Source organism: Crassostrea angulata, chromosome 2 (assembly GCF_025612915.1).
Source record: "Crassostrea angulata isolate pt1a10 chromosome 2, ASM2561291v2, whole genome shotgun sequence".
Classification (NCBI taxonomy): Eukaryota; Metazoa; Mollusca; class Bivalvia; order Ostreida; family Ostreidae; genus Magallana; species Magallana angulata.
In genome coordinates, this window is record NC_069112.1 from 25359806 (window position 1) to 25387194 (window position 27389).

Consider the following 27389-nt stretch of genomic DNA (forward strand, 5'->3'; position numbering starts at 1 on the left):
TTGTTTTTATAACGGTTATATTGAAGTATTCCCTGGCGGTTGTCGTCACGGTTGGTGACAGTAATTATGCCAGGCTGACCGGTTGATATACAAAGGTGTGAATTGAAAAGTTCTCATTATGTGTGTTTTTATACTTCTTTCAAAAGTAAAATTTATTCACTGTTGAATTTTTTGTTTTTACGTACTTTACGGATGTAATGAGGGTAGACGTTATATGGAAACCCCACAGAAAAGAAAAACCTTATCTGTATATACCTTGAAGGTTGTATGGGACATTTGTCGATATTAATGTTGATTATAGTACATTCAAAATAGAAAACTTTCAGAATTTCCAAATTTTACACAATTTAATCAAAACATTTAATTTTGAAAATTTTGGAGAGGTAAAACCCCCAGCGGGATTCGAACTCATGGCTTACAGATTTATAGTAAACCAACCAACTGCGCTACGCTGTTGGATGACTAAAAAAAAACTACTTATATAATTACACTTTATTTTATTGTTTATTTCAAAAACAAAATACGTAACAACATACAGGTGTCCCATACAGCCTTAATTTATATCCATTGGCATTGCATTTAGTTAAAAAAAAAATATTTTTCCCAGAAACGTAGAACGGTTTTATTATCAACAATAAAAACTCTGGCAAATACAAACACCACTGGGGACCTACCGGCTGAGCGGGAATCGAATTAATTATAGTTCATTCAAATATGCCGTAAGAGATACAACAGGTACAGCTTCAAAAATTAAATGTCTAACTATTGATAACCAAATAGTTCAACAACGCATACGTATTTGTTTTTGTTTGTTTTTTCAAACATAGCGTTTCTTGTTTGTCTTTGTAATAGGCAATGGTTCCTATCTGGTTGATTGTGTATATTATTTTTAATTACTTTTCGTAAAGTTACACTTAAATCTTCACAAATAATAATCAAAAGGTTTAATTCTATGCCTTCGTAATAGATGTTATATTCTTGTCACCAGTAAGACAGCTCTGCTGCGATTAGTGTAACAAAACTACTTTGCCTATTTCCCAAAGAAAAGCTATACACTCCTTTAGCTTTTAAATCATGTATAATCGCTTTGTCTATAGGACACAATTAAATCGCTGTTCTGTTAACTGAAGATGACTTCCACGTAGCTTTAGACCTGATGATAGGAGACGGTCACATGTTTCAATAAAATTTAAATTGGAAATTCCTGGTATTTGATAAAGAAAAATTTCAAATCGATATCTTTTAATAAAATGTATAGTTCACGAACAAATGTTCTGGAGACATTTTGTCATTTTTTGAAAACGATTTCAAACATTTATATGTGAGAACTAAGCAAGATTGACGGTAATGATGCACACATTTCGAATGATAACCAGTACATCTTTATCTGGCATATTAAGACCATGATTTGAAACGTGATCATTTTTGTTTCGAAAAATAATAATCAGCGGCCTTGTGAACACTTTTGAATCTTTAGGAGAATTTGTAGAATTAGTCGTTATGCTACGTACACTTTGTCATGGTTTATAAAAAAAGTATTTTCTATAGATTTGAGGATCTTTACGTGCAGTTTAATTTATATCTTCAAGATGAAAAAAACTAACATAAACGAAACTAGCATAAACAGACATTTGATACATTCACTTAAGTATCTAACCACATGATGTATTTGTTATATTAAACTTGGTAACAGTCATACAAATATAATAAGAACTAGACACGATCCGGTTGGAAACGGAAGACCTTAATTATGTAGAAGAAGTCAAAAGAAGCCAACATATTTCAAATTATTCCAGCTTGTGTGATTTTGAGTCAAATGAATATCTGATATAATGAAACTCTAGAAAAACTTGATTTACTATAATCTAGGATATCAGTAAAATCTGAATATTTTTAATACCCTATTGTAGTTTGTGACTAACCATTATTTTTGCCACACACACTTCCTCAACCCTATTTGATTTAAATCTCTAAAGACATATCATCTGAACTTCATTAGGAATGTATTTGAAAAAAAAGTTGACCATAAAAAATAGTGGATACAAACATAATATAGATGTACAAATAATGCAGCATACCTTTTTTCGTACAATACTTTTATCGAATTTACAATTAAAAAATAGATTCAAGTCTTGTTTATCTCGTTGCGTAGCAATTTCACAACATGATCGATCCAAAATTTAACCAGTCTGCATATTGTCGAGATCGATTGAGCAATGCAAAATTAAATTGAAAGGTGCCGTATCAATTTACCTTTAAAAACCATTATACGCATGATAATGATAATACAGTCTGTTACCCGTCAAATGTTTAACTTGTGTAAAGCATTGTATTTAAATGATTCGTTTTTTTTTTTTTAATTTGGAAGTATTAATAGTTGAAAGGTTATGGAGACATATAAACAATTCATAGATTTTGACTTTGGCTAAGCTTAAGATTTTTTTTTTTATTGAATGGAAGAAATATAGACCTCTTTTGACAATTTACGAAAAACAGTTTTTATAACCGTTAATATTAAAATGCTATAAATGAGTCATACTTTGAAACACAAAATGATATGGGATAAATGCTCATTCATAAAATATGATATATAAACATATTGAATGATCAAAATCGGTAAGTATTATATGTTTTTGTTACGGAATGGTTTTTAATTTGACGTAAAATAAGACCGATTTCTCATTGACTTATTTATCTAAATGCTGTATATTACTTGGGATTGTCACGGCTCACTGCACGTGGTTTTGATATCTTAACCTGTGTACCAGTTTCATTATGACCGAAAATCATAATCAGCAGCCTTGTGAACGCTTTTGAATGTTTAGTAAAATTCTTAGAATTAGTCGTTATGCTACGTAAACCTTGTCATGGTTTATAAAATAGTATATTCTAGAGATTTTAAGGATCTTCGCTTGCAGTTTAATTTCTATTTAGAAGATGGAAAAAAAATAGCATAAACAAAAATAGCATAAAAAGACATTTCACACATTCACTTAAGTAGCAAACCACATGATGTATTTGTTATATTAAACGTGGTAACAGTCATACTAATATAATAAGAACTAGACACGATCTGGTTGGAAACGGAAGACCTTAATTGGTAGAAGAAGTCAAAAGAAGCCAACAAATTTTAAATTATTCCAGCATGTGTGATTTTGAGTCAAATGAATATCTGATATAATGGAAGTCTTGAAAAACTTGATTTACTATAATCTAGGATATCAGTAAAATCTGAATATTTTGAATACTCTATTGTAGTTGGAGACTAACCATTAATTTTCCACACACACTTCCTCAACCATATTTGATTTACATATCTAAAGACATATCAACTGAAAGTTCATTGTAATGTATTTGAAAAAAAGTTGACCATAAAAAATAATGGATACAAATATAATATAAATGTACAAATAATGCAGCTTACCTTTTTTCGTACAATACTTTTATCGAGTTTACAATAAAAAAATAGATTCAAGTCTTGTTTATCTCGTTGCGTAGCAATTTCACAACATGATCTATCCAAAATTTAACCAGTCTGCATATTGTCAAGATCGATTGAGCAATGCAAAAATAAATTGAAAGGCGCCGAATCAATTTACCTTTAAAAACCATTATATGCATTATAATGATAAAACAGTCTGTTACCCGTCAAATGTTTAACTTGTGTAAAGCATTGTATTTAAATGATTCGGTAAACACAATTAAATCATGTCAACTCATTAAAAAGCATCGGTGAATCTTGTAATTTTATCTTTAAAATTAAAGACGAAAATGTTTTTTTTTAAATAAAAAAAAAATCAGTATCAATTTTGTGGTGGAAAAATTTGTGTCAAGAAATACATGAAACACTTTCTTAATAATTGTCAACATTGACAACTATCGAGAAATAAACGTTTCGCATTATTAGAATCTTCCGTCTAAGCGGACGACTTTTTTATTATTCTATTTTTTTTCCTCATTTTTTTTCTTTACAATTTTTGTGCAGGAGAATTCTCGGAGATGGGCCGTGTAATTTTTGTAAAATGTTCAGCATCAATTTCTTATTAACTGAAAGTTATTCCTCAAAATCGCTTTTGTAAACATCACATCTGGTTTGGATTTTTCTGCAGTTTTTTCCCATTTACTAATCTACTAATTTACGATCTTTGTAACTTTGAAAGGATGCACTTCATTTAAATGATTAAAGCATTTCCCTAAATGAAAAATGAAGGAATCCCAGATGCTAGAATATTTTTAAACAAAGTAAATCTACTAAACATTGAATTACTTTCCGTAAAGTTAAACTGAAGATTTAACATGTCGCCTTATGTTTAATTATATGCCTTCGTAATAGATGTAATATTTCTTGTCACCTGTAAGACAGCTCTGCTGCGATTAGTGTAACCAAAACTACTTTGCAATATTTCCCACAGATAAGCTGTACACTCCTCTAGCTTTTAAAATCATTTATAATCGCTTTGTCCATAGGTCAAAATTAATTCGTTGTTCTGTTAACTGAAGATGACTTCCACGTAGCATTAGACCCGATGATAGGAGATGGTCACTTGTTTGTTTTAATGAAATTTAAATTGGACATTCCTGGCATTTGATAAAAAAAAATTTTAATCGATATTTTTTATTAAAATTGTATTGTTCACGAACAAACGTTCTGGAGACATTTTGTAATTTTTAGAAAACAATTTCAAACATGTCTATGTGAGAACTAAGCAAGATTGTCCGTAATTATGCAAACATTTTGAATGATAAACAGTACATCTTTATCTGGCATATTAAGACCATGATTTTAAACATGTGATCATTTTTTTTTCGCAAATAACAATCAGCAGCCATGTGAACGCTTTGAAATCTTTAGGAGAATTTTTAGAATTAGTCGTTATGCTATGTAAAACTTGTCGTGGTTTATAAAATAGTATATTCTATGGATTTCAAGGATTGTTACCTGCAGTTTAATTTCTATTTGCAAGATGAAAAAACTACAGTTTCGATCTAAAATTTAACCAGTCTGCATATTGTCGAGATTGATTGAGCAATGCAAAAATAAATTGAAAGGTTATAAAAAACAAATTCATAGATTTCGACTTTGGCTAAGCTCAAGATTTATTTTTTTTATTAAATGGAAGAAATATAGACCTCTTTTGACATTTTACGAAAAAAGGTTTTTATAACCATTAATATTAAAATGCTATAAATGAGTCATACTTTGAAAAAAACTGCTGTGGGATTAGGGCTCATTCATAAAATGTGATATATAAATATATTGAATGATCAAAATCGATAAGCATTATATGTTTTTGTTGCGGAAAGGTTTTTAATTTCAGGTTGTGTAGGACCAATTTCTACTTGACTTATTCATCCAAATGCTGTATGTTACCTGGGATTTTCACGGCTCACTGCACGTGGTTTTGATATCTTAACCTGTTTACCAGTTTCATTATGACCGACAATAATAATCAGCAGCCTAGTGAACGCTTTCGAATCTGGAGGAGAATTTTTAGAATTTGTCGTTATGCTACGTAAACCTTGTCATGGTTTATAAAATAGTATATTCTATAGATTTCAATGATTTTTTACTTGCAGTTTAATTTCTATTTGCAAGATGGAAAAACTAACATAAACGAAAATAGCATAAAAAGACATTTGATACATTCACTCAAGTATCAAACCACATGATGTATTTGTTATATTAAACGTGGTAACAGTCATACTAATATACTAAGACCTATTTTTATTTAAACAATATTTTATTATGTAAAAAAAAATATTATATAATAGGATTGGGCAGCAGGTAATCTGCCTATTCGAGCCCTCTCCTTAATAATAATAATAAGAACTAGACACGATCTGGTTGGAAACGGAAGACCTTAGTTATGTAGAAGAAGTCAAAAGAAGCCACCAAATTTAAAATTAATCCAGCATGTGTGATTTTGAGTCAAATGAATATCTGATATATTGAAACTCTAGAAAAACTTGATTTACTTTAATCTAGGATATCAATAAAATCTGAATATTTTGAATACTCTATTGTAGTTAGAGACTAACCATTATTTTTCCACACACACTTTCTAAACCCTATATGAGATTTACATCTCTAAAGACATATCAACTGAACTTCATTAGGAATGTATTTGAAAAAAGAAGTTGTCCATAAAAAATAGTGGATACAAACATAATATAAATGTACAAATAATGCAGCTTACCTTTTTTCGTACAATACTTTTATCGAATTTACAATTAGAAAATAGATTCAAGTCTTCTTTACCTCATTGCGTAGCAATTTCACAACATGATCGTTCCAAAATTTAACCAGTCTGCATATTGTCGAGATCGATTGAGCAATGCAAAAATAAATTGAACGGCGCCGTATCAATTTACCTTTAAAAACCATTATATGCAATATAATGATAATACAGTCTGTTACCCGTCAAATGTTTAACTTGTGTAAAGCATTGTATCTAAATGATTCGGTAAACACAATTAAATCATGTCAACTCATTGAAAAGCATCGGTGAATCTTGTAATTTTATCTTTAAAATTAAAGAAGAGACTGGTTTAAAAAAAAAAAAAAATCCGTATCAATTTTGTGGTGGAAAAAATTGTGTCAAGAAATACATGAAACACTTTCTTAATAATTGTCAACATTGACAACTATCGAGAAATAAACGTTTCGCATTATTAGAATCTTCCGTCTAAGCGGAAGACTGTTTTATTATTCTATTTTTTTCTCCTTTTTTTTTCTTTACAATTTTTGTGCAGGAGAATTCTCGGAGATGGATCGTGTAATTTTTGTTAAATTTTCAGCATCAATTTCTTATTAACTGAAAGTTATTCCTCTAACTCGCTTTTGTAAACATCACTTCTGGTTTGGATTTTTCTGTCGTTGTTTTCCCATTTACTAATCTACTAATTTACGATCTTTGTAACTTTGAAAGGCTGCAATTCATTCAAATGATTAAAGCATTTCCCTAAATGAAAAATGAAGGAATCCCAGATGCTAGAATATTTTTTTGTAAAAGTAAATCTACTAAACATTAACAAGTATTCTGTTTGTCCTCTTAATGCCAATGAAAACTAACTAAGATTTAATGCACTTTCTTTAAACTGTGTTTTCATCGATGGTCGTTCAATAGAAAATTTCGTATATTTTCTTCTTGTATTGATAAACCAAATTAAATGTTACTTAGAGTGTAATTTCGTAAAACATATAGTATTGGGAAGGGAAATCAGCATTCATACAATTAATCTATCAATAAAACTGTTACTGTTGATAAATCCACTAAAACTGATGCCAAAGAAAGAAATAACAGTTTAGCAATCAGAAAATACTGTACCACATAGGCAATAAATATACTGACCCTAGAGTCATTGAAGTTCATACTTCAATCGTCCTCAAATGCTACATGTATATGGGTATAGTCCACTAATGCATTTTCCATAGGCGGTAATGTTAACGTTAGGGTTCATAGCTCCGGCCCTAATTTTCGTTCAGCAGCGAGGGCCCTCTTGAATGAAAGCTCATCAAATTGTCTCTTTCCTATTAAGATTTCGTGGTTTGAAGTTAGATTCGTTATCAGGCAAAATGCGTCTGTATTGAAAAACTGTGAAAATGAAAGTAAAAGTAGGAAGTTTCTCAGTTTTGGGAAGGGTGTATATCAAACAATTTCAATTCTTTTCTTCAAATGATAATTCAATTTTGACACTTGTTTTTAAAATTGAAAATCTTCTTTTCTGACATGTGTTAAGCAATCTGATTTAAGACGTCCCAATAAATGTATATACGCTCTGAAAGTAAAGGGACTATTTTGCTTAAAGGCACTACTTTGTTGTCCTACCGATTCTAAAAATAGTTAGAGGGATATACCCATAAACAGTACAGTACAGTATCAGATTTGTCTGCCAACATATGCAATTCATTTTAGAATGTTTCGTAAAAAAAATGTTTTCTTCATTCTCTACAAATTGTTCAATTTGTTCAAATTAAATTGAGGGTGGCCAAATGTTCGTAGAATTTGTGGTTCCCACTCATATACCAATTATTGACTTTCTAAATCGGGCAAGGAATGTAATTTAGTTTTCAAACAATTTAAATAGGAATAAATCTTTGTAAACCACTTGAGAATTGAACAATTTATAAATTTATTCTTTCTTTTATTATTTCCTATCGGATCTTACTGTTTTTCTCACATAATTTTGATTATATTCTGTTAACGTCTTTACCAATTCAGATAGCACATATCATATCAAAACAAATCTTAAAATTTCAAATGTAATGTTTAATACATTGTAAGAATTATATGTTTTTGATATCTAGACAAATCCTTCGCCTTTAGACTACAAAAGACTTCGTTTTATTTGTTTAAAGTCGGTTACATATATAAATATATAAAGGATCTCTCATGATTTGTGATGATATACGATCTGTATCCAATATATTTTCTGATTTTTTTTCTATTGCAGAGCCTTAAATATTAATCATAAATAATCGCAAATCTTTTGTTGAACTTCAATCTTTTTTTATAAACACTATAGTTGTGAGCCGCACAACACTTTTACTACAAGACGTTAACAACGTTACAAATGAAAAAAAGGTCCAGAATAAACAAATTATTATAGGACAGCCTTAAATGCCTCACATTCATAACTCTTCACTTTTCAACTGATTTACTTTGTTATTTGTTTGATTTGACATCAATCATCCTACTTTTAATTAGAATTTAGATTTAATATTTTTCTCTCTTTTTTCTTTTCTTTTTTTCTCTCCGAAAAAAACTAAAACAGTAAATTCATTATTTTTTGCCACATGTAAGTTACACCAACCAAAGTTCATTTGCGAAGTTTTAGGAAAAACTACCCTCTGGTTCGTTTAAGGGCCCACTTAAAATACAGGTACATTTAGTTTTGGAATATGTAGGAGAATGTCATTTTTCGGAATTTGAAGCAGATTATAAATAGGTACTAAAAAAACAAACAATTCTCCTCAAATTGTAATATCTGATTAGTTTATGTGTATAACCTACTCAACTCTACCGTCTGGTTATAGTGAGGGTCATCTCAAAATATCAAAATGCACCAAATCTTGCTATATATTTTGATATTTTATAATTGTTTATTATTTTTGATTTATTAAAGATGATGGTTTAATTTAAACTTAACCATGTGATACGTAAACAGTATATCTTAAAAGTGTAATACACCCTTGACATGAAACACGGATTTCTTTGGTTGCAATTCAAAAAATGTAGTAGTGCTTTGCTTCAAATTATTGTCTTAACTATGTAAATGTTTTTGCAATTAGTGAATAGGTGGTGTATCATAAATATTGATGACGAAAGAGTTTAACCAACCTCAATGTACATTTCTGTGCGAATGATGGTTGTTCTTGTTTATATTGAAATTTCAAAATGCCATATCCGTGAAAATGGTGCCTAATGTTAACAGATATTGGTTTGAAATATTATCAATTATTTTACGAGGTATTCGTATTTTATAAACGATACCCAAACTCTTCCCTGTTTTAACTCTAACTAAACTCTCCCGAATCATAAATTGTCCTAAAGGGAAACCATTACGTGTTTTGCCTGCTTGTATAATCTCCAATTTATCAGATCAATTTATGTTAAAAATACCGAATGGAATTATACCTTTCCCTTTAAAAATTCAGATGCATATATTTGACTATCAAGATGTTGACTTTCCACCCATTTTTCTTTTATAAGAATCTCAATTAAGCAGTCAATTTCACGCGATATGCTGATATCACGTGACAACATGATACGTATCATCTAGCAAAATGACATATGACAAAAGAGGTTATACTCTCCTGACAAAAAAAAAGCATAACACTTCTTTTTTAAAACGCGTTTGATTTAAGAATTATGAAATACAGCATATATGTAATTTCTATAGTTGTTCAAGGACATGTGTTGTCCCGTTATTCATAATTAACATAAATCGATGAAGTATAAAGATTGAGATTTTTTTACGAAGAATCCATACCACTAATTTAACCTGAGTATTGGTTCTGTTGATAATGATTGTGTTAATAAGATAAAACCAGAGGTCGTGAGTTCAAGCCGAGGGCGAGGTAGAGTTCCAATAGGATGAATTAGAAAGAACTTCATGTGGTGTCCTGGAGACAGTAGTATAACCTTTATAATGTGTAACGTAAAAAGCTGAAAGAATGCAAAATACAATTACAGCAATGTGACAATAGAGTAAAAATAAAATAATTTATGATCGGAACAGTGTTCCATACCTTTTTAGAACAAAAAGGGGAGGCGTGTAAATAATACAAATTTGCTAACAAATATCTCGCTAAATTACTTATAGATAATAGTTAAATCACTTACAAAAAATTGTAGACATAATTTATAAGTAACACTTTCCGTAATGACAATAATCAAAAGTTGACTTATTAACCACGTGTAGTACATGTGTATAAAAACATTGAACATTTATTTTGCAGAAATTAGACACCTTGCATACAAAAGGTCGAATCAGAAGATAGCCTACATTCATATCTAATCATTTACACAATGCATAAGACAAATAAACATCTAACTTCCACTGTGGTAGGCCACAATTGCCTCGAACTAAAAACATAGATCAGAAAACATGGCTGACGAAAGAACAATGTACCTAACAAAGGCAATAACTCCAACGAAATGAAAAGAAAGATAACTCTTCAACCACAAAGGCAACACACTTCACTTATAATTTCATATCTATCTAGTTTTCGATAACGTGGTTTGACTATACATGTTTCAGAGACTTAAAGATGTGTTGTAATTAGAACAGATCTCTGAACATTTTAATTCATTCATTTCTCTGAAACTATTAGATAAAGTAAAGGAGATAGAGGATGCATTCATCAAGGGAATCCTCCTTGTGTCATGGATGGATGACAAAACCAGGGAAACTGTCATAGGTCCGGAAAATTGTCCAGATGATTGGCTATCCGGACTGGATCCTGGACTCTGTTCAGCTGGATAAATACTATGAACATGTGAAATCTTGCCATATTATTAGCTTTATTATATTGCAGATGCACTATAAATTGTATGTACCCATCCTTTGAATGTGGTAACAAGAACGTCTTGATTGGCTCAATGTTGAACATTTTTGTTACGTCAAAATAGATACAATATAAATACATGCTGATAAAATTGCTTGAAATAATTATGATTTATATGTTAAATTGTCCTTCTCTGTTTGTACCTGGATTGTACGTGTTACTTGGTTTTTTAAGGGTGCACTTTGTTTTTGGTCAGTTGAAGTTTGAGTTTTAGATAATAGTTTTGATGCATGTTTTATGTACTTGTAACTAATTAGTCAGAAACTTGCTCTGGATGAAAAGACCTTTTTGTCAGCTATATGGAATAGTTTTTAGATGATATAAAAACCCAAACTCAAATCTTTATCTGACTTCATGTGACAGGTGACCCTTGTGACTGGGGAGTTCCTGGTGAGTCATCTGAACATCAGAAGAGAGTCTGTGTTAAGGAACCACAACAAGTTGGGGACTGTTCCTGAAAGACAAGAGTAAGGCATTTATTGCATACTGTGGAATCATTAAAATTTGTGGGGGCCAATTTTCATTGATTGTGGGATTTTGCTTATTTGTGGGGATGTAATTTTGTGGATGGGTAGGTTTTCAGTTTCAGTAAGAATAATAACTCTTTTCAAAATTTGTTTTTGTCGAGGATGTATATTTGTGGGGGAGAGCTACCCACGAATTCCACAAAATTGTTATGATTCCACAGTAATATGTTTATTGTAATTTTTTTTTTCTACTATTTTGTCATACTATTTTGTAAGCTTACTTAAAAGTGTTTTAAAAAAGTGATCTTTCTGAAAAAAGATACTCGATTCATCTTCTGTTTCAAACTGAGAGATCACTTTTCAGAAAGGTTGGCAATAACACTTTTTTTAAATTTTTGTTAAAAAAGTAAATAACCTGTGAAAGTAAATATTATTGCTGCTATTTCTCTTGAAGAATATTAATCAAGTTTGGTTTATTTATGTAATGATTGTATTTTATTTGAATGAGATGGATGCATTTAAGAGTTCTTATTGGTTAATGCATAGGTAGCATTGATGATCGTTCAAGACCAATTGCTGTTTTCCTATGAAAATTCTGTTCAGATTAAACTAATTTGAGCCTCTGCTATGTTAAACATGTAACTAGGTCATGTTCTTAGTGCCTGTATGAGTTACTGAGAATATTTGTTTTGTAGGTGGCACATGATGCCGGAAGAGACCAACGCCTACTACTCACAGTCCAACAACCAGACAGTGTTCCCTGCTGGCAAACTACAGAGACCGTTCTTCACCCCCTCATTTCCCATGTAAGTGATATCATGACCTTTTTACAGTTCATCAGCATTTCTTATTCCAACTGTGATACCCATTTTTTTAAACACAATTGACACCAACATGCTAGAACAAAGGTGATGAAGGTTTTTATTTTATTTTTTTTGTTTTGGAGTAAACTTTATTTGTTAGGATAATATAAACAAATTGTTAAAATGAGAAATATTGTTGATACATGCAGCTGCAAAAATGGTTGATGGAGATGATGTAATTAAAATGCCTAGTGGTATTAATCTTTATTATTTTAAAACCGAAAAAACTAGAGTTTGTTGATACATGTATTTATATATTTTGAAATAACTTTGTAATACTTAATTTATATATAATTGAAGATGGTATCAATATATAGGTTTGACTCCTAACGTAATGTTGGAAATTTGTATGACAAATACGGTAACCTTAACAACTGGTGGACTGACCAATCAGCAACCAGGTTTCAAAGCAAGACTTCCTGTATGGTTAGACAATACTCAAACTACACTGCAGAAAATACTCATGTAAGTGCATTATCTCCCCTAAACTTGAGAAATGGGAATTAGTGGAATTAGATGGTGGAGATTTGTAGTATTATACAAATGTTTTAGACCCATAAATGACTTAGATGTCTTTGTGCATTGATCCTTGAAATTTTTGTAGCAAACCCTGAAAGTTTTCTTTCTCATCAATCTTCAATATCTCCTATATTTGTGAAAATAATAATTGCACATGCTGCCAAATATTTTTTAAAATTTTCACACAAGATTCTTTTCAAATATTCATATATTTTATGAATATATTTATTTACATTACTGTGAAATCATCATTGTACGTGGGGGACCTTTGCTCGTGGCTCTAGAGAGTAGCCCTTGCCCATGAATGTATATCCCCATGAACGTATAAAAAAGAATTGTTTAAAATATTTATTGAAATTATCCCGAACTTTCCACCAACGAAATTACAACCCCAGAAACCAGGAAAAATTTGGCAATCCACGTACATTAACCCCCATGAATAAAAATGATTCCAGAGTAATTTTGTTTTAGAATTTGTTCTGAATATATCTTGATTACTTTTGTTTAATTCTTGCTTATCAATTTTAGCTGAAAGGAGAGCGTGTTTTGGGGGAGAATATTGCTGATAATGGAGGCCTTAAGACAGCATATATGGCCTACAGACACTGGTTCAAATCAAAAGACTCAAATGAGGTCAAGGACCTTCCTGGACTGACCTTGACCCAAGAACAACTGTTCTTTGTTGGATTTGGGCAGGTACCTATATTTAATGAATTAATGAATGCTTGTTCTTCAACGGTGGAGCGACAGTTTGACTGCCTTAGGCAACATGTTACTTTCAATATTATTGAAATATTCAAATATTATATTTATTGTGATAGTTTTTGAATATTAAACAAAATATCATAATCGTTTTCAATGTATACTATCTCTTATCAGATGAATTTATTTTATTGCTTTTGCTTTGTTCATTTATTTGTGAAGAGATTTTAAATTGCAAGAAAAAAGAAGATCATAAGCAAAGTTTGATTTCCTTCCGGACTTGCTGAAATATATATATTTTTTGACAATTATTTAGTTTTCATATCTTTGTGATGGATGTATAATGTTTTCACAGCTCTGGTGTTCCTATTACACTCCCCAGTACACAAAGCAGGCCATTCTAACAGACGAACACACCATCAGCAAGTTCAGGTTAGAATCCAATCCCTCCTGTTAGAAAAAAAATAACACCCAAATTGATATCCACTATGACTTTAATAAATGTACATGTATTCCTGTATGAAGCACTTTAAAGGAATATATTATGTGTTTATGCATACTGTAATTAAGTGATTTCATTGTCTGGGACAAAGGATTTAGATTTATTATATTATGCATATTTTCATCTTTAATTTTATTTCCTGCAAAGTACAGTGTATATACCTTTTAATTGATAAAAAAATCTTGATATCTTTATTTGTGTCACATTCCTTATTACCAGGGTAATGTATGGACAGTCTTAGGGACATTTAAAGTGAAAAAAAAGACACATAACTACAGATATGGATTGGAAAATTAAAGATTATTAACATGAAATATGTTTTTATTAGAATATCACTTAAATATGTGTCTAAAGTCTTTGGTTACTAAGTTTAATGACAGAGCCGTTTGCTTTTCAGAACAATTGGTGTTGTGTCCAATTCTGGGGACTTTGCACGAGCATTCCAGTGTGCCCCTAAAACTCCAATGAATCCCCAGATAAAGTGTCAAGTCTGGTGAAGATAAGACTTCATTCCTACTTACTTGTCTGTGATCATAAATTTTTTACCAAATCCAGGGGACCATAAAACTTGGAACAGATCACTTACTTATCTCTTCTCAATGATATATTCCTTACATAATATTGAGACTAAGAAATCATCTTCATTTTATTGCCCTTTGATCAGGGTATAACAAGTGTTAGTTCTGTGAACAGGCACCTGCCAAGTTAGTTTGGAGTAAAAATGTGAAAGAAGTTAGGAGCAGAGTGAACATATACAGAGTTGACCGTCTTTTAGACATTTATACTGTGATGAACTACTTGGTAGTATCATTTTGTGAACTGAATTCTTACTTAAGTTATGTGTTCTTATTATAAGCATAATTTTTTTTTTTAAATTATCCAATTTGATTATGTTTAGGTATGTTCTAATTTGATAATTGATTCAAAGAGGAATTGGTATCTCAGAACATTTTTTTTTTACTCTATTGAAGTATTTTGCTAATGTTTCATAAGGAGACCTTTACTATATCCTTTGAAAATAATACTCTGTTAATTCATGCACTGAGATGTAAACGTTTTTGACTTTTCTTGTACCAAAAGTATCGAGACCTGCGCACAAGAATAGAAAGTTCAAGTAAATACAAAGATTTTATGGAAGGGCTTTGATTTGTGCTGAAGTTTTGCCAATATAGTTAAGCACTACCCTTGCCAAAGCCTGGTTATAGTACTTTCTACTAGTGTACAATAATGTCACATTTACTGAGCTTGTGACTTTAATATTTATTTTTGTACTAATTTAATTCATGCATTCCTTTTTTTCTCTAATTGTATTTTATTTTGAATACATTCCATTTTCCCCAGAAGCTGGCGCATATTGTGGATTCTATTATTAAAATTTGTGTTATTTTGATATTTTGTTGAATTGCAGACCACTCTTCATGCATTTTATATATGGTCTGGTGTGTTTGTGTATAGTGTGTGGTTGTGTGTGTGGAGTCTGTAAGTGTGTGGTTATGTGTGTTGAGTGTGTATGTGTGCGGTTATGTGTGTGGAGTATGTGTGTAGTCTCCACTTTAGTTTCAAAGATTATATTGTGCAAGTTTTAATGAAAAGGTTATTTTGGAAGATTGTCTTTTCTTACATGTAGGAATCAAGAGATGAATTATATAGTGAACAAAGAAAGAGCTTTAGTTACACACACATATACAGCGTATAAACAACAATCTTTGGATCAAAGTGCTTTAGCCTTATATAAAATGTATTTGTTTGAATTTTATTATATAATGAATATATAGAAGAGGGTCAATGTTTATGGTTTAGTTTTTCCTCATATCATATAAATGGTTTTATTGTCGATAAAAATATTGAGAATGGTAGTACATGTAACTTACATAATTGATTTTATGTTTATAGTGTACATGCTATTTTATAAAAAAAAATAGTATAAAACATATATAAGTATGTATAGGAAGACATGTTTGTTTTTAATTATTTAAGATACATTTTATTTACATACCATGCATTGAAATGATGTTCCTTAGCTGGAATTGCCATATTCATATTTTAATAGTGAACAAACGACTTAAAGCCTCTGTGAATACTATTTAATTTACATTTTGACAATAACTTGGCTATGTTACATGTATGTGACTACGAAAAAAAGAGGGATGCATATCTCGTAATATTGTTAACTATACATATTATTTAATTGACTCGTGGAAATGATTTTGTTTAGTTATGTTAAGTTGACTGTTAACTAAATTGTAATAAAAAAGAATGAAATGGTTTCTTTCGTTATTTTTCTTTAAAGAGAGCTGGATGGCCATGGTCGTGATCATTTAAGGTGGCTCTATACACCACTTTTTGATGACGCAGTACGCAAAAAAGTAAATCTTGAAGCATGCAATTCCGGTACTGGCTGATTTAAACTGAGGCGAATTGTATGGGAGCCGCTCCTTTGAAAAATTTATTAAATGAATAGATTTAATTTGATAATTGGAAAATTCATTACTTACAAGTAATGTGGCATTTGACACCTTCACGTTGTGTGGTATTATTTATCGAAATAAACAATAAAATCAAGTATAATTTTTAAGAGTTTCTTTACCTCCATCGATATGTTGCACCGTAGCGCAGTGGGTTAGTGGGTTTACTAGAAACCAGACGGTCATGAGTTCGATTCCCACTGAAAACAATAATTTTTTTTACTTTCCAAAAATTTCTAAAACGTATCTTTTTATTTAATACAGTGAAAGAAAATTCTAAACCGGTGAAAATATTTCATCTATAATATACTTTAATGCACATTAATATCGACACCTAAGGGGGATGAGAGGGTTGCTTTGAATTTCTCTCAGGTTGGGATACATAAATCTTAATTATTAGCCTAGTCAATGTTCCCCTTTATTTATTTGACTTAGTTTTGCATTAAAGCGAATATATTCACTTATACAGGGCAAAGTCTATAATGAAATATGTATGTATTTATCATTCCAACATTATATTTAGGAAATTTTCTTCAACTCAGAAATGAAAAGTCCCCAAGGTGTTTGGGCCTTGGGACTTAGGAACGATAACCCTTACATGAGGAACTTTAATACCAAATAAATTTTAAAATATTTTTTGTGTTTATTTGCAATGGTTTTCATTCAATTTTTTGAGTCACATTTATCAAAATATATTTTCTTATAACATCAAGCAACTTTTTCAGATGATTTGTCAACAGAGTAAGAAAATATGAAAAATTATGTTTTGGGGAAATACTAAAAAAATTGCAATAAAAACATTTTTGAATGTTAAGAAGTGTAATAAATTTTTTTATGTGTCCGATGGAAATATCCATCATATGACAAACAAATTTCTCTCAATTTGTTAATAGCTGTCTTTTTAAAAAATATTTAACAAAAACACGAAAAAACATTAAAAAATTCTTTAAAAATACTTATAGTATCCCTATTATCATTTTAATATTTGATAAGTATATGTTTTGTGGTCTTCTATTGAGATTTGGAATAAACTGTGGGTGTATAGAGCCACCTTAAGACCATATAAATCTCCTTATGCTAAAGAGCTCTTTAAAATTTTAGGGGAAAAATTGATGGCCTTTTCTTTACTGAATAGAGAGTTAAGGTAGATCTTATGACAAATTTTGATGACCACCAGTCTACTTTAACACAATTTGAGCTCCTTTTAAAAACAGACTAATGACTTGCAATTTTGTGTCAATTGCATAATCATCATTACAAGTCAATTTTATTTAACATTTACTATCAAAATTATTACAAGCATTTCTTGTTGTTCATTACATTTTAGGAACAGAAGATGTTTCTATAATTTTACAAGCAGAAGTAGCCCCTTTTCGTCAACCAGCAATTTTACAAATAAAATTTTGCATATATTTTTTTAATAATTAGTTGTTTTAAATTGTAAAAGCACCATCATTTTCAAAAGAACTCTTTCCATATGTTTTATGTATGTTTCAAATGACGTTTTTTTGATCCCTGGAAAGTTGTCTTTTAGCTTCGTGACTCCAACAACAGTTTGACGCCGTTTTCTGGCTTCAGAAGGTTTGCTTTGGAAAGCTTCAAAGGAATCTGGAAAACCAAAGTACCCGATATATGTAAGGAAAAGAAACGATTAAATGTTATGGAATATGCCATGCATTTTTTATAGTACTCAATTCGTATAAACAGGTACACTTCTTAAAGGGGCATGGTCACGATTTTGGTCAAATTCTATTTTTATGTTTTAATAATTTACAATACTTTAGAAATGTATTTCTAATGATCAACTCAAATTTGAGAGTCATTCATAGAGTTAAAAGCAAGATACAGGACTCACAATTCTTTGTCATGTAAACAAGGCTCGTGTCCTGTTTTTGTTTACATAGGTTCAATATACCAGTAAAAATCTTCTTCCAGGTTATTTGTCTATCCTTTTTTTTTATTTTAAGCATAGATAAACAGTTCCTAATGTTTAAAACATTTGTTTTAGGTTTAAAACTGAAATTTTTACTTCAACGTTCAAAATGTAAACAAACGCTTTGTTTATATAGTGAAGAATTTCAAGCTCTGTAACTCGCTTATAACTTAACAAAAGACAATTAGATTTCGGTTGCCTATTAAATATGCCTTTCTGAAAAAGACTATAAACATTCACATACGAAACGACTGAACATACAAATCTAGAAAAAAAAACCAAACCTATAAATACGGTGCATTTATAGAACAAATCTAAGTTTTATCAACATTTAGAACAAAACCAACTTTTTCCTCCAATCAGCAGTCGCTTGATAATCTATGAAGTGATGTTTTTAATCAATAAGAATTTCTTTAAGTTTCAGCATAGTCACATTTTGATTGACAGCTAAGTGAGCCGTAGATAAAAAAGAGATAATATCTGAATGACACCGACATTTTGATCAGGCAATGAAAAAGTGGGGTATGTTCTATCTATTAGTATAATATTAAGTAAAATTTACGCTTCGCACCCTCTGACCCATTCTTAATCGCGTAAAGTTTACTAGATACGATCGAACTATTACATAAACGCCCTCTCGCGTGTCGAGTGTTAATCCAATCATCAAGGGTCTAGCTTCTTACTCACTTCTGTCTCTTCACACGTTTTGAATCTGTAGTGTTGTAGAATGGAGACAATCGCTAACCGCATCTCGACCTGAGCTAGGCGCATGCCTATACAGCTACGGGGACCATGTCCAAAGGGTAAATAAGCGTATGGGTGCCGCTTAGCCTTGTTTTCCGGAGTAAATCTTTTAATTAAATCATAATTGACTGACTGTAGAAATGGTTATTTATCGATAAAGTACATGCATTAATAGATACTCATTACGGATAAAATATATTTTACCAAGTAAAAGATATACAACAATACAAATTTTAATTTTTGATAATCTTAATTTTTAAAAAGGACAATATACACAGAAAACTACACATGTAATTATACAAATCCATTATGAGATTGATGTGTATTTTTGATAATCAGTTTAGTAATTCAAAATTCACTGATTTTAAAGTGTATATCTGTTTGACAATCCATTTTACATAATTTAAATCAAAGTTGTTTATTTCAATTAGCTCACACAAGTTATGGAGTTATGGCTGATATATTACTTTATCATAGAAATGACATGTAGTGAGATTTATTTATCATTTATTAGTACTTTTTAGCATTATTTCACCACGTAGTGTGATATCCTTTCATCATATCTTAAACACCATTTCTGATTTAATCAATTTTTTTTTTAAATTATTGATTTTACGTTTATATTGTATATTATTGTACATGTACTAAGGGGTGCTAATCCAAATGTGTGAACGACATGTAGGTTTTTTGTCATTTAGCTAGAACATATGCCGTATGAAATGGTACCTTTCAGGATCAAATCTGGTCGGGTTTTCCCAGAACCGTGGGTCCCTGTGGATACTGTAGATTGGAAAGGATATGTCCGTACCATTGGGAACAGTGTATCCTTCTATCACAATATCCATTTCTGCAAGTCTATGAGTCCTGAAAATGCCATTAGTTTATGTAGTTGTTGTGCTGTTAGAATGTTAAGAATAATATAGTTAATGTAAATGTTATAAATATAGGTGATTGAGAATTCTGGCATTCCAATAATTCTAATGGGAAATTTGATATTAAATTATTATATGTAGTAGCTGTGATCTGTAGCTCACTGGTCTGTAAAAGAAATGGATGAACAAAATAAATCTACAGTGCCACCCATTGAAAAAGGTGTATGTTTTATTGCACACCAAAAAGTATATGGTTGTCAATTTACGTTAGTTTTGAAATATATATACATTGTATAGTGAAGAGAGAAAAAATTATATGTCTTTTAGCACTTGAGTTTAAATTTACCTGCATGCTGACGGATAGAGCCTCAGGGTCTCATATAAAACTCTCTCTAAGTACTCCATTTTCTGGACATTGTTGTAGTTAGGTGGTTCCTATCAATGTATGTTAGCCAAGTCGTATGAAAGTGAATAGCGATCGTTTTGCATGCGTTTCGCACGGGTGACATAACAAACAGTCAGTTCTAATTTTCGTATTGTAAAAAAGTATCCATATTTGTAAAATAAATTTTGTGCTCATATTTGTTTTAGAAATGAAATCATAGATTGCAATAATTTATTGCATAATAATCAATACAATAGTGCGAGATCTACAAAAAAACAGACCTTGCCCAGAATGGCGTCGATTTCTTCGATGAGCTTTTCTTGACAGGCCGGATGAGTAGCCAGATTGTGAGCAGTAAAGGCCAATGCATTGGATGTTGTGTCGTATCCCACCAACAGAAAAAGAATAGAATTACCCACAATCTCATCCATAGTTAGGCCTACAAATCAATAAAATCATGGAAACCATGTGTAAAGTGAAATTTACTTACATTCTAATCTTCACTTTAATGAAGCTGTATGGTAAACAATTTCATCATTAGATCTGCCTTGAACTTTTAAATATGATATGTTGGGCTATAAACTTTTATTAAAACTTCCAAAAATCTATATATATATGTTCGCTTTAAAATTGAACATTTCCTTTAATTTTTGTACAGGGTTCTTCTTTTAAAGGAAGTAAATATTGCCTAAAATGGCAACGGCCATCCAGTCCTCATAATACCTTTTTTACATACATATTCGACCACAGATTTATTATTATCACGTATTCATGCAATTGCTATTAGAAAGTATTTAAACTTACTTCTCGTTTTCCATTGGTTTTCATCTCCTTCGTAGCTATGAATGTTTTCGGACTCATCGACGCCTGTGTCATGATGTGCATTTAACATCAGCTGCAGCAGGTCCACGGGTTTCTTGTAACAAAAATTCCAGATCAAAATCCACACAATCGTAGCAGTTTTACCTAAATTACCATTACAGTTAAACAACGGTAGCGCAATCACCCTTATATCCAATTGTATCTTTAAACTGCGAACCAGAAGAATTTGCTGGAATGTTTCATACTTTATTCCGTAAGATTGAATTATTTAAAAATACAAGTTTAATGTGGAATCCTTTCCAAACCATAAAATCAGATAAAGCCAGTGATTTTCCCCAGTCTCCTTGATGCTAATCGAACAAGAACCATTGCCCCCCCGGGCGTTACATTAACCCATCGCAGTTAAACCCCAAATCGAACTATATGGACAGAGACTATGTAGATAAAGTAATTGTCTGTGGACGCGTAAGACACACAAAACAACATCAATTGACCACATCAGCGTTTGAACTAGTGGCCTTTATCTTAGTGACCTATGACCGATGATCCATGTGCTTTGCAATTTCTTACAATCTCTATTTAGCATTTTTTGTAAACAAATATTAGAGTTACACGTACTGAAATCATTTTTAAGGAAATGAAATCTGAATTTGAATCACATTGCACTTCCTATAGCAAATATTGTGGTTTAAAAATTAAAATCGCTTCATCTTGTACATTAAGTGGTGTTCTCTATTTTATAAAGATGTTGTACTTGAACCTATATATTCGTTCTCTCACATTGCTGTCTTCCATCCTTTGATCGACAGCTCGCTTGACAACACGCCGGAAGAATGACAGAATCTCCAGTCGATTGAAAGGTGACATTCCAAGCCAGTATAGCAAGGTATCAATTTTTGGAAATATCACTAAAGCATAAAGAAGAGAAAAAAATATGTTACTCCCAAATATAAAGAATGTCTAAGAAATTATGAAAACAAAATGAAAAATATATTGTCATTTCTTTTTATGTCTGGTGGGATCTTCCATTAACCCACATTTAAAGAAATATGAAATAGGAGATCAGAAGATCAATGCATGTACATTATTAACTTGTCATGATATAATTATTTACAATGGTTTTTGAGCACTACATGAGAATCTAAGAGGTCATATTATTTAAAAAGACAAGAATGTTTTAACTTACGAATTAGTATCAAAATCGGAGTAAAGGAAATGTTTAAGAATTTCTTAGTATATTTGACAAAATCATTGTCCGGATTTTTTTGAGAGTCGATATCCATTCCAAAACCTGTAGAGGCTATGACATCCAATGTATAAGCGCCAAAAACACTGAAAAATATTTTTGACAGTTACAATTATTGAATGTGAAGGTGAATCTTTTTTTCACAAAATTTAATGACATTTTAAAGTTATAACTTATGTGAAATAGAAAGGGCACTGTATTTCTTTTGTCGGCACAGAACAAAAATTATTTAAAAAGTCAATTGTCATTTTACAAAATTACTTTTTTATTTTGCATGGTTTGTCTCATGACATCTAAAACAAACAAGAAATTTTGATAGATATCGTGTAAGGGTATAATCATTCTGTTGGTCGTAAATTCTATATCTAATATTGTTTTAAAGTGGACAAAAGAAGAAAACAGAAACAATGCATCATACTTATAATTGAATAGATTCAGCATATAGAGGTAGACACTTAATTTCCCACCAAAAAAATGAGGATCTAATTTGTGCAAAGTACACTAGAACACATGTCTTTGCCATTTAACCACGTTGATGTTAATATCTAGCCACCTCCCATTTAAATTTGAACAGTGCCATAGCCGATATCACTTAGTCTAGGAACATAAATAGTAATGTCATGAAAGTATTATTTGTAGCAATAGAAATAGTTAGTGTTTAAAAAAAAGACTGCGTAATGATAGCTATTACGTGTGTACGTAGAACGTACTCTTTGAAGTCTATTGGTTTTCCTGTTTTGGCCCTTTCCGTCAAGTTGTCTAACAGTTTTTCATATTTGGCTTTAAACAACGGCTCCATCTGAAATGCATGCATCTCTTATGTGTTTTTTTTTCTGTACAGTACAAAGTCAAAGTAGTTTAGAAATGGAATTTTTAGTTTACTGCAAGTATACTGAACAGGTTTTGACATCAGATTATATGAATAAAAATATTTCATTGATATTCCACTGTTTTCTATTGTATATTAACCCTTTACTGCATACATGTATACTGTATATTGAGTCAACCCTCACACAGTTTTATCAAAGGAGATATATTTTAATACATTTAAATTTGTCTCGTTTTAAATTCGACCAGTTTTTTAAAAAAAAGGGAGGGGGATAAAATGGGATCTAGTATTTTCACAAATAAGGTAGAAGTTGCACAATCACTGCAGTTAACGACTGGTTTATCAATCATTACATATAAAAGCAGTAATAATGAAAAAGGTACCATTCTCATTTTGCCGGAAGAGAATGTCGGTAGAAGAGTGTTTCTAAGGAACCGCCATTGGTCATCGTCGGCATTTAGGAGTGAATATTTCATTTCATTTCTCGGTAAGAATGTCTTCTACAAAACACATAAGAATTTTGCACACAATACATGTACTGTTGATACAATTCAACATATATTTTATTTTAGTTAACATTGGTGTAAACATGCCAACATGCATTTGTTTGTTGTATGAATCTTCACATATATTACTCAATCTGTTCATTCAACATACCCATACTTTTAAAGAGAGAGAGAGAGAGAGAGAGAGAGAGAGAGAGAGAGAGAGAAGGAGACTTACAGGGCGGTTTGGTGTTCTTGAGAACTCTTTCACCATAATGGCTTTGATTGTGTTAGGGTTGGAGACTAGCAACAAGGGGCGGTGTCCCATATATACTCTGTAAAACATCATAAGCAATACAATTGACGATGCAAATGAACATGCCGAAAGCCATTAAGACTTAAAGAAGACACAATCGAAAACACCGAAAGCAAAAAAAGACCTTAAACAAATCACAGCTATCCCAACAGAAAGAAAGAGGAGAACACTAGTACATTTTTAACAGCTCAAATTTAAATATAAGTGTTGTGTCATAAGTGCCAATCAAATGCTTCAGATTTAATCAGCTCTTTACGAATACTAAGGGCAATGGCATCTAGATTTTAAACTTGAAGATTTGAAATGGTCCATACAATGTTTAATGTAATTAACATGTAGTAATTACTTGCCCCACTATATCACCATACGTCCTTGCAAGTTCTTGGTCTGTAAGAGCAACGCCCTGCAAAATGTAGATACACATGTACGTGTATATAGAAATCGGCTTAATTTAAAAATAAATCATTATATGTTTATCTGTTCATTTGATAAACATAACATATTATATATTCAAAAACTAATCGAAGAATAGTAAATTCGGAAATAAATCAAAAAAAAATTGTATAACATTTTTTTTTTGCCATAAACTGTAGTTTACCAAGGGGAAGATTCATTTATCTTGGCATGAAGATTGCATATTTTACTTTATGCTTATATAAAACTAGTTTTTTAAAAGAAGATTAACATTTTAAAAATGACAACGACCATAGTGTTCTCGGTAGTTTTCTTTGTAATATCTGTCTTCATTCTGTATTCTTTACTCATCATATCCTTACCGTCCTTCTGTATTTCGGTGAAATTCCTACGAATGGTGTTGGCAAGGGACCGGGAATTCCGTACTTCCGAAACAAACTGTGCTTCCATCTGGAATACCTGAAACTCAATAAAGCCTAACTGTTTTCCTTACTTGTAAAATACGACAAACATCATCTTTTTTTCTGTTCAGGTTACCTATTCAATTTTGAAATGTGAATAGTATTTTTATGAGGTAATATGGATTTGACTTTATGGCTCAAAATGAACTGCATAAAAACGCTTTACCTCATTCTTGAGATCGAATTCTTTTTATAGTGATTTCTTGCATATTAAGGAAATGACATTGAGTTGAATAAATAACTTTATCATAAACTTGAAGTTTATGCATTGTAATAATTTTCATAATTATATTACTATGTCATAGTCTTTCATGCTCACCATTTATTATTATATGGTGTTAAGAACAAACACATCGCTCAGATTGATTTACAAATCAAATTGTATGAGTGGTCAAGGTCAAGTTTAAGAATGATTCACGAAAAATGAAAAAAACCCACCTGTTTTACAGTTCTTAAACCATTTATTATTCTTTGGTGTTAAGAACAAACACATCGCTCAGATTGATTTACATATAAAATTGTATGAGTGGCAATGTCAGGTTAAGAATGATTCATGAAAAAACACCCACCTGTTTTTACAGTTCTTAAAAACATTAAAAGGGCATGGTCACGGTTAGTTTTTGATTTCTTTCTTCACTTTAAATGTTAACGTCTAGAATGCTGAACTAAAGCTCATGTATTTCAAATAATCACCAAGTTTTTACCGTCAGTTTTCAACAAATAAGTTAGACACATACTTCTTATTTCTTTGTTATATGGACAAAGCTCGTGTTATGTTTACGTTAAGTCACGGGTGAGTATAATTTGTAAACTCGTAATGCCATTTGTCTCAGTGTATAAGTATGATTCATGCACATTTTTACTGTCTACGTTCATTTTAAGTAGGTCACTCTAGGCAGATAAAAATTTGGGTTGCTTGAATATAGTTCATTGACGATATTAACACAGCAATAGAAATTTTGTGTTTTAAAGAAATAAAGAAAATAAACTCACAGATATGCTAACATACACAGCGAGATACAAACTAATATCCAGTCGTTGAAATACAATTTGCCCAACGTCTCCATTTTGTGTGATTTATAATCCCAAGAAAAGGAAATCAAAGTATATTCGTCGTCTGCAAAAGCTAGTATTATTCTCGACCCACTGATATCAAAACAGAAAATTTAAAGGAGGGAATGTCTATGTGTGCACAATGCATAACACTCAACTATACTTAAAGATAGCGAACATTAACTAAGCAAACCGACGACGATGTTTTTCACATTATGAAAACGGTTTATTTTTCAAGCATTTATTAATTTATGATGTTTTTGACCTCAAGGGACTTGGACACGATTTAAGATCAAACATTTTATTTTTATTTTTTATGTATAGAATAGTTAACTGGTGCATTTTAAATGATTGACCAAAATATTGAATGTTAAAGTCAAGTTACAAGCGAGATACAGAGGTAAGAATTGGTTGTTATGTAAACAAAGCTCGAGTCTTATAGTTGTTTACAAAAAATTTAATGTAGAAAATTACCATTTATTAGACAAAATGACATGTAAAAAACAATTTAAACTAATTCAATATCTTTAACAATACTATTATCAACAAAAGAAAAATACATTTGACTAAAACTTACACCAATTCAACACATACATGTATGTAAAAAATGACAATATTGAGCTTTTTTTACAAAACAAAAAAATTATGAACTCTTTTTCTTGCTTATAATTTGATATTTAACTTTCAAATTTTGACATAGCATAATAAACTTCTATATTTATCAGTAGAAACATTTAAAATGGATAAATAAAATTTGAAAAATTTAAGTCAAATCGTGTCCAAGTCCCTTTCTCATCATTTTGAAGGCAATGCTTTCCAAATCCTTTCCCACTACCATTACATTAAATATAAGAAAAAAAGAACGATGATTTAGTAAAGAGGACATTACGAATAGAAATTGCTCTGCGCTAGGCTTGTTTTCAATGATGCGCTTACGCAAGAACATTCACAATACTATCCAGCCATGTCCAAAGGATTAATCGCTTACGTTTGTTTTCTGCAACACATGTTAATATTGTTTGACCTCAGAATAGCTGATTAATAATTGAAACAAAACAACAATATGAAGTATCGTGTTGTGCAAGTTCATTGTCTAATTAGTAATCATGACTTTGTATATAGTTCATTGACTTGAGGGGAGTAGACTATATATATTAAACTATAAATGTAATGTTGGCAAAACATATGCAAAAACACAGCGCTTGTGTAGTGTAGTTGTTCATTACATGTACTATACATT

The 27389-nt window shown here is 30.9% G+C and overlaps 2 protein-coding genes across 4 annotated transcripts; one reads left to right on the plus strand and one right to left on the minus strand.

The window, feature by feature from the left end:
- The first annotated feature begins 12744 nt into the window (after window positions 1-12744).
- LOC128171802 (endothelin-converting enzyme 1-like) lies at window positions 12745-14661 on the plus strand. The gene is made up of 4 exons (XM_052837589.1): window positions 12745-12866; window positions 13449-13616; window positions 13978-14054; window positions 14522-14661. The coding sequence occupies exons 1-4, from the start codon at window positions 12825-12827 to the stop codon at window positions 14619-14621; spliced, it is 387 nt and encodes a 128-aa protein (XP_052693549.1). The 5' UTR covers window positions 12745-12824; the 3' UTR covers window positions 14622-14661.
- A 3127-nt stretch (window positions 14662-17788) lies between these two features.
- LOC128171764 (cytochrome P450 3A4-like) lies at window positions 17789-26233 on the minus strand. 3 transcript variants are annotated; one of them, XM_052837543.1, is made up of 14 exons: window positions 26090-26233; window positions 24998-25094; window positions 24572-24624; window positions 24144-24240; window positions 23804-23920; window positions 23302-23390; window positions 22532-22677; window positions 22126-22253; window positions 21328-21439; window positions 20805-20962; window positions 20485-20573; window positions 19993-20130; window positions 19210-19372; window positions 17789-18197 (listed from the first exon to the last, which is right to left on the minus strand). In XM_052837543.1, the coding sequence occupies exons 1-14, from the start codon at window positions 26161-26163 to the stop codon at window positions 18120-18122; spliced, it is 1539 nt and encodes a 512-aa protein (XP_052693503.1). In that variant the 5' UTR covers window positions 26164-26233; the 3' UTR covers window positions 17789-18119. The 3 variants fall into 3 exon arrangements, with proteins under 3 accessions (XP_052693503.1, XP_052693506.1, XP_052693504.1); XM_052837546.1 differs by lacking the exon at window positions 26090-26233 and adding an exon at window positions 25666-25864; XM_052837544.1 differs by lacking the exon at window positions 19210-19372 and having other exon boundaries at window positions 18118-18197.
- Window positions 26234-27389: the final 1156 nt, after the last annotated feature.

What these genes read in the sequence shown, in the direction of transcription:
- LOC128171802 (XM_052837589.1), top strand. Translation starts at nt 12,825, where the DNA reads ATGGTTAGACAATACTCAAACTACACTGCAGAAAATACTCAT. An exon ending in ACACTGCAGAAAATACTCAT is followed by an intron (nt 12,867 to 13,448) that starts GTAAGTGCATTA and finishes TATCAATTTTAG; the next exon opens with CTGAAAGGAGAGCGTGTTTT. An exon ending in TCTTTGTTGGATTTGGGCAG is followed by an intron (nt 13,617 to 13,977) that starts GTACCTATATTT and finishes ATGTTTTCACAG; the next exon opens with CTCTGGTGTTCCTATTACAC.
- LOC128171764 (XM_052837543.1), bottom strand. Translation starts at nt 26,163, where the DNA reads ATGGAGACGTTGGGCAAATTGTATTTCAACGACTGGATATTAGTTTGT. An exon ending in CAAGAACACCAAACCGCCCT is followed by an intron (nt 23,921 to 24,143) that starts GTAAGTCTCCTT and finishes TGTGTTTTGTAG; the next exon opens with AAGACATTCTTACCGAGAAA. An exon ending in TCGACGCCATTCTGGGCAAG is followed by an intron (nt 20,574 to 20,804) that starts GTCTGTTTTTTT and finishes ATACATTGATAG; the next exon opens with GAACCACCTAACTACAACAA.